We start from the raw sequence: 8,421 nt of genomic DNA, 5'->3' as shown, positions 1-8,421 counted from the left end.
CCATAACAGAATCCTGGCGTCCTCACCTGGTAGGAAACCTTGAAGGGCGGTTCAAGTTCTAAGAGGGAGGTGTCCTAGGGCGAGCACCTGGCCTTTTCCCCGTCTTCGCTGTCAGTCATCATCCGGCCTGGCTACACTCGCCTGATTTCTTGATCGCGATTGGGAAGCCTGGCTCTGTAGATGCCTCAGTGATTTTCTAAGGTGGCAGCCACTTAGCTGGTGATTTTGTGGTTAGCTGATTTGAGAGAACGGAAGTGCATGTATTTCAAACACATTTATTGAGGATCCACTGGATGCGGGGCGATGAGAATTCAGCGGACAAAAATCTTGCTCTCCTTGAGCTTACATTCTGGTGGAATTAAAAGTTGTTTCTCAACATCTGCGCTGTGCTCATTATCAGCTCTGCCTGAAGCCTGGGCCATGGCAAGCTGGTCTCGGCCCTCCGCGGACACAATCTGAAAGAATATAAATGGCAGAGCCACGAATGAGGCGGGGGTGGGGGTGAGCGTGTGTTGGGGCGCGGGGGGGGGGGGGGTCACTTGAGGTGGCGTCTATTAGCGTCAATACGACGGAGTCAGGGGACCCAGCGAGAGCCTGAAAACTTCAAGCCAAACTCTGGGCTTTCCACCCCCACCTTTCTCCTTCCCTCCGACAGCCACAACCACGGCCGCGGGAAAGCCGTCCCAGGGGTAGCCCGGGGAAGGCAGGAGGCTTGGAGAAAGCGGACTCGGATTCGCTCCCCCTTCTCCCCCTCCAGACTATGGGCTTTGCCCTGGAGCGCTTCGCCGAAGCGGTGGACCCGGATTTCAAGTGCAAGCTGTGCGGCCAGGTGCTGGAGGAGCCCCTGTGCACGCCGTGCGGGCACGTCTTCTGCGCCAGCTGCCTGCTGCCCTGGGTGGCGCGGCGGCGCCGGTGCCCGCTGCAGTGCCAGCCCCTGGCGCCGGGCAAGCTGTGCCGGGTGCTGCCTCTGCGCGGCCTCATCCAGAAGCTGCGCATCCAGTGCGACTACCGCGCCCGTGGCTGCGGCCGCTCGGTCCGGCTCCACGAGCTGGCGGCGCACGTCGAGCGCTGCGCCTTCCGCCCTGCCCGCCGCCGCCGGCTGGACTGCGTCTCGGAGCCGGGCGGCCGCCGCGGCGTGGACGTCCCCGCGCGGGGGGGCTGCGGAACGGCGCCGGGGCCCGGCCGGGGCGGGGGCGAGCGCGGGGGGCCGCCAGGCGTCCGCGGCGGGAGCGGGCGGGGGCCGCCGCAGCTAGTCCTCGCCTGGAGTCGGCGCGAGAAGGCGCTGCGGGCGCAGCTCTGGGCGCTGCGGGACGAGGCGCAGCTCACGGCCCGCAGGTACCAGGAGAAGTTCTCCCAGTACATGGCTCACGTCCGCAACTTCGCCAGAGACCTGGGCGGCGGCCACGGCCGGGTAAGTGCAGAGGGATCGGGCACCTGGGGAACGACTGGGGTGGAGAGAGGACCGCTTCCTTCTGGTACTTCGGGATTCCTTCAGAGGTGACACCCTTCCTCACTATGGGGTGGGAGGCGTCCACCCGCCTTGACCAAAACGACGTACACTGTTGGTACTTTTCGCTGCATTAGTGTTGCAAATTTCCACTTACATTAGGATCGGAACGAATTTAATTCAATTCCAACTTTTCAATGGAGAAAGAAGAATGAGGAAAACTCACCCCCCCCCCCGACCTTGCTTCACATTTTTAACTCTCCTGCCCTACCCTACCGTGTGTGTGTGTGTGTGTGTGTGTGTGTGTATTTTGTGGGGCGGGGGGGGGGGGGGCTTTGGCCTGTGCCTAAAGCCAATCAGAAAAGGAAAGCCAGGAAGTGAGGACTTCCCCGACCCTGGCTCCCCTCTGCCCCTGCCCCAGCATCGCTGCCGCCTCCTCAGTCACACACCTTTAGCTCTGAATGACTTAATTTTCCTGCCAAACTACCTATATTGGCCACCTTCTACTTCGTGCGGAGACTATCAGGGATGTGAGAAACCAGGAAAACCATGGAGAGATTAGCAGATGGGATTTCTTAGACCTGCAGAGATTTCGTTACCCTAACCTTCCCTAAAGAATCCTTAGCTGCCTCGGGATCTCTTCATTGGTGGTGGTGGTGGTGGTGGTGGTGGTGGTGGTGGTGGTGGTGGTGGTTGGAGGGGTGGTTTGGGGAACCAAATCCGAGAGCAGCCCCATCCATCCCATCTGCGATCAGACTACCCCTATGAGCCCCTGGGCAGCGGCTGTTTCCCTTCTTTGTCGAAGCTGCTGGCCCTGAACTGTGCTGGTGGACTGCCCGATTTCAGACTGAATAAACAAGCCTCTTTGCAGCACCCCCTGTAAAGAGGCTTGTTTATAAAGCTGTTACTTCTCTTCTGGAGGACTTCTGCGCAGTGTTTGACATTGTTGGTCGCTGCCATGGTGAGCAAGGATTTAGCAGAACTTGCACTCCATTCAAGGAGCTGTTTTCATTCTTCAGCGTCCTGGGGAGGAGCAACACACGATGATTCCCGTTTGGGACTGCTTTGCCCTGCCTCCAACCCAGGCATCCAGTTTGGAAGCTTCTGTTCTTGAACCTTAAAAAAAAAAAAAAAAAAAGAACTTAACTGTGAGGGGCTAAAATGTTTCTACTTTGTTAATGGGAGGCACAATGCTTATTAAAAGGCTGGAGGCTATCCCCGATTCTCTCTGAATCCTGTTTAGAGCCAGGTAGATTTACAAAATGGGAGGACCCAGAGAGAAGCGCAGAAATGTGCTCTGCGTTACCAGGTCACGTTTCAAGGTTGTAGGGAAGCCATGATTGATGGAAAGGAGCAGCAACTGGAATTATATGAGGGAAGTCCATGCAACAAGTCAAGCTATGATTCTGAGAAGTGAGGAACAACTACCCATGTTTTGTAGATTGTCAGAAGGCTTCTCCGTGCGCCTCAGAAATGTTTTCCCACTACCAGTAGGGGCTGCTGCATACACTGCTTGAGAAAAGCTCCTGGGAAGAGATGGTGGTGGTGCTTATGGAATTTTACCATGAATTGCCAAATGTAGTTTCCTAGGACAGTTAATAATACCCATAGCCTTACCTAGAATAAACCTTGAATGAATAAACCTTACCTAGTCTGGCAGGATTTCATTTTGCATTTAAATTGGTCTTCATTAGTAAACAGGTTATAGATATAATTCCTGATTGTTTTGCTATTATCTGGCCAGATAATACAGTTTTACTTAACACAAATCCTTTCTTTGTAAAATGCTGTGGGAATAATACAAAACCAAAGTAAGAATACTATTGAAAATTAGGATTACTGTAATTTAGATCCTGCATTACAATAACAATCCAAATATTACAGCCGAAAGAATTTTATCAATAACTTACGGTTACTTCAATCCCTCAAGACTTTCTGAAGTGAAGTGATGTTTTTACATAAAATAATTCTGAAATTTTTTTATTTTACTCTATTGTAAAAAAAAAAAAAATAAAAGTAAAGGTACCTGTAGGGTTTCCAGAAATTTGTTTTAAATTACAGTGAAGCCAGAATTAGATGCTGTATTAGGATAAAAGATAGAGAGTTGTGTGAAAATATAAAACCTTTAGACATTTTTGAAAATAATTTTTCTCACAAGCACTTTTTTAAAAAGTAAATTTAGGAAGAAATTAATGGTTGAATCTCCCAAATTCAACCATCCTTAATTTTAAGGTTTTCTTCTTTTCTAATGTTAATTTATTGACAGTTTATTTTTGAAAAAGCTTTTTTTTTATTTTTAAAAAAGCTTTTTTAAAAAGCTTTTTTCTTTTCTTTTTTTCCTTTTCTTTTCCTGTCCTTTTCTTTCTTACCTAGTTATTGTATCCCTTTTCTTCTAGGATGGAGAACATAAGCCATTCACCATTGTGTTAGAAAGAGAAAATGACACATTGGGATTCAATATTATAGGAGGCCGACCAAATCAGGTAATCTATCTTATTCATGTTTAATTCACTCTTTGGTTATAAAATAATAGAAAACCACTTTCATTTGTAGATTTTGAATGAGGGTAGCAAGTGATTTAATCTTTAAAATCATGGTTATGATAAAAAATATCAGATCCCTTAATGCAAATGTTCCAGTATATAACTACATTTTTCTGACAAAATGAAACAAACAAACAAACAAAAAAAAAAAACAACTAATGAACTAGACTACCCTTTGCTACTTTAGGGAAAAAAGAGAGTATGTTTCATATTTTATTTACATTGGATAGCCCCATTGGTAAACTTCTTAAACCTATTTCACAATGTGTATAGGCGATTTCTACTTGATAATATTAGGTAACTGGATTGCCTGATTATACCTTCTACTTACTAAGTCAACTTGTCGGTTTTCAGAGACTAACACAGACCAGGCAGTTTATAATGCATGTTGATTGATGGCATGAAAAGTTAAAATAAATTGAAATAAGGGATCATTGTTTTCACAGTTGTCTAAGAAATGCCATTTAAAGGAAGATAGTTGATTTGAAATACTGTTGGCTCTCCAGTTCAATCTTTTATTTCATTGAATGAATAATATTGTCTACATTGCTGCCAGTTGTTTTCAAAATACATGAGTTATAAACTTAAACCAGACACTGTAGTCACAAAGTTCTTTTATATCCTTCAAATACTACATCAACTTAATTTTCACCATAACTAGAAAAAGGTGGTAAAGTTAAAAAAAAAAAATCATGTTCTTTAATTTTCTTAATAAACTGCCATGAAATTCTCACATCCTGCTTTGCAGATGTGGCCCAAGGATACTGGGTTAGAGTTGTTGGCCATATGCTATGTTTAGGTCAGGATGGCAATAACATATTTTCCCTCTACTGTTTAGTATTTTGAAAACCTAGCAACTAATGACTGCCGTGCTTCTGTTTCTAGAACAGTCCCCATTTATAATAAAAAGATAGAAGTCTTTTCATCATATCTTTTTTGTTTTGTTTTTTTCCTTTAAGGAATGTTTTTATAAAATGCCACTTAGGTGTTTGACATTTAGGTGACACTGGACATTTTTAAGAGACTCTTCAAATTCATGTTAAGGAAGGCTAATTAAGGGGAAATAATTTTATTTAAACTGCCATGAAGTAAAATGACATTTAAAATTATTATTATGGTATTTGGGCATTTTACCTAGATAGGTTTTGCAACATAATTGTTTTCCTGTGACTGGCCGAAGTGTCCTATTTATATTGTATCGGTTATATGGTTGAGGTTTAACAATCATTAGGCTCATTGCACCTGGAAATGTGTAACGATTAGCTTTGAAAGGGTTCTCTTGCAGTTAGTGTTGATCTTTTGGGATTTTACACTTGAGTAAGCTCCTAGTCTCCCTGTGAATATAGTCAGAGCTTTATTTCCAGAGGCTAAATTATATTTTCAAAACTATGGCCACAATATATAGTGAGACTAGATATGCTTTTTGTTTCCTTGTAACCCTTTTTAATTGCTACATCTCTTGAGAAGTAAGCTGCTTAATAATACTTTGAAGACCATCAATATCACCTTGTACATACCCTTTTCACATAATTTTTTAATGTATACTCAAAAACGTGAAGCGAATGGATAATCTTGTCAGAGATGCTGGACTCATTCATTAAAGCTGCCATCTTGATTAATGACCATTTGGTATTAAGTAAGTTAAAATTCAGTGCCAAATCTCCAGCTAAGAGAGAGAGAGTTGCATGTTTAGGGAGCATTGGCAATGTTACATTTATTAAATGTCCTTTATCCAACTGAAATTTTGTCTACATTTTCTTATTGCTAATGGTTTTGCTTTTGTTAATGTTTTTTTGTTTGTTTGTTTTTGCTAATGTTTTATTTTTGATAGAATAATAAGGAAGAAACATCAGCAGAAGGAATTTATGTTTCAAAAATTTTGGAAAATGGACCTGCTGACAGAGCAGATGGCCTGGAGATTCAGGACAAAATCATTGAGGTAAGACTATAATATCACACCAATATGAGCCATGGAAGAAATATTGGGACCTTTTAAATTTCCAAACTTACTGGTTTACCTTGGTGAGGCACTTATTAAAGTATGTATCTAACCAGAGTATACTATATCTGTCTAGAGTATACATCCAATCTATATCAATTACTAGACTTAAGATAAAAGAATATATCACCTGAAATTTCCAAATGTGTTATAAATTACTCTCCTCATACACTATGAAGATAGTTGTGTTATTATTAAGGGATTAATTTTGTATTACATTTCAAAAGATGATAAATCTCTGCTAAAGAACATTTTCGAGGAGGAAATATTACTATCTTTGAACTTGTGGATTAGTATATTACATGGAGAGTTTGGAATTTCTTCATTTAATATGGTTTTCTTAGTTTACCATTTCTTAGTTTAATATGCTTTTCATGTTCATGTATTTTTTCATGAGGAATTTTTTCCTATTGTGGGAACTCGTCATTTTCTGTATTGTGCATTGTAGCTATGTTGTTAAGGGAGTTGACAAAGTAAATATATGTAAATTAGTAAAATTTGGGCTGTAATCATGGAATTTTAGGTCGCTGCCATTTACCACCAAAGTGCTTTTGAAAGTTTAACTGGTTGAAATAGTATTATTTGGTGTTACTGAAAATGATTAGATTACTTTTAACAGTGGGATTATTTCCAGTGTATTAGTAAAGGTGTAAGTAGGAGTTTGGAAGGTTTCTTAGACTCCATTCTTGGAAATACTCTGTTTATTATAGATTATATAATAATTAGTGCCATCTTTCTGATTATCTACATAAAATAGCTGGATGGAGATTGTTTTGTCCTATTAAGCTTGGAGTAAAATTTTAGATATTCATTCATTTTCTGTGCATTGAAAAAGTTGAATTTTGAAACACGGGTGGCTCAGACAGTTAAGCATCTGCCTTCAGCTCAGGTCATGATCCCTGGGTCCTTGGGATCAAGTCCCTCATTGGACTCCTTGCTCAGCAAGGAGCCTGCTTCTGCCTCTGCCTGACACTCCTCGCTTGTGCTCTCTCTGTCTCTCTCTGACAAATAAAATCTTTAAAAAAATAAATAAATAAAAGAGTTGAGTTTTGAATAATTTGACCTTGGATAAGAGTAAAGGATGCAGAGGAGCCAATAGTGTTTTTGTTTCAGAAAAAAAGCTCTTAACATCAAGAAATTAGCTGACTACGGACTTTGGGGAAGGGAGAGAAGGTGACCTTTGGCTGAGAAACTGGGTTTTATCTGAAGAGGTCTCTTGTATTAAGATTTTCTCCTTCTAGTTGTGTAGCCAAGAAAGTATAGACCTACTTTCACTGATGCTATCCAGTTTGTCTTGACAATTTGCCCAGTGGAAATATTTATATGCTGCAGTTTGTGTAGTCAGAAATTTTCTATTTCTACTTGTGTTTGTGCAATATGATTTAAAGGGCCACATAATTTAAACAACAAAAAATGATCCTCATTACTCTCTGCCTTATCTCTAAAGCATTTTGATCTTTCCAGTTGAATGGAAAATGAATGCCTACATTTGATACTCTTAGAAAGGCAGATGGAACCCAATACATATATTCAGTTAACACACATACATATACACACACAGAAACATGTAATGGGGATTTAAAAAACAGTTTATCCTAGCTAGGCAACAATGTTGTGTATGCTTCATTACTGTTGTATTAAAGAGGAAGAAGAAGAATTTGTTTTTTATATGGTGATATAGCACTTTATTAAAAATGCATTTTTTTAATGTGAAGAGATAACTTGACAAAAACTATGGTTGATAAATCAAATGTATCTAACAGCTAGCTAATACTGTTACTAATATATGTCAAAATAATCTTATTTAAATGATTTAGAGAGTGAAGACTGACCATGTAAAACTAAATTATAAATAATAATTAGCTGTAGTATTATTATTATTTTACCTTGATATGCATATATTATCAGTTAATGATGAGCTTGAAATTTGCCTCAATGATACAAATTTATCAGTGTATCTTTTATGCCAGGGTGCATTGTAATAGGCATATTTTTATTATACTTCTCTAATGGATTCATGTGAACACATTTGCAGTAGAAAATGAATTAGATGGATATACATATTTTTGGATTGCTGTCTGATAAATAGCATGAGACATTTAAAAAGGAATATTATTAGAAGTCTCTCATATTCAGTTCTTCAGTGATGCCATCAGCTTTTAAAGTGAATATTTGTGTGACCATATATACACACACACACATACAAGTACGTTGCTTGTTCTTGTGCGTACATATGTGTAAAAGATCCTATGTTTAACAATTAGTTTAGAAATACTTGATTCCTGTCAGTTATTTTAGTTCATCTGCCATTACAGTATCAGTCAACTTTACACATTTTTTAGTAATAGGAAACTAATATGATTTCATATTAGTTTTATTTCATATTAGTTTTATTTCATATTAGTAATATGAAATCATATTAGTTTCCTATT

General features: G+C 40.4%; 1 protein-coding gene across 1 annotated transcript in view; it reads left to right on the top strand.

Moving 5' to 3' along the window:
* The first annotated feature begins 618 nt into the window (after positions 1 to 618).
* Positions 619 to 8,421, top strand: part of PDZRN4 (PDZ domain containing ring finger 4) — a 349,032-nt gene continuing 341,229 nt past the window's right edge. The window contains exons 1-3 of the mRNA XM_059185636.1: positions 619 to 1,411; positions 3,844 to 3,930; positions 5,822 to 5,929. Of these exons, the coding sequence (XP_059041619.1) occupies positions 761 to 1,411; positions 3,844 to 3,930; positions 5,822 to 5,929 (846 nt within the window). The 5' untranslated portion in view covers positions 619 to 760. The remainder of the gene's footprint in view (positions 1,412 to 3,843; positions 3,931 to 5,821; positions 5,930 to 8,421) is intronic.

This window comes from Mustela lutreola, chromosome 8 (assembly GCF_030435805.1).
Source record: "Mustela lutreola isolate mMusLut2 chromosome 8, mMusLut2.pri, whole genome shotgun sequence".
NCBI lineage: Eukaryota > Metazoa > Chordata > Mammalia > Carnivora > Mustelidae > Mustela > Mustela lutreola.
This window is presented reverse-complemented; position numbering and strand designations above follow the sequence as displayed.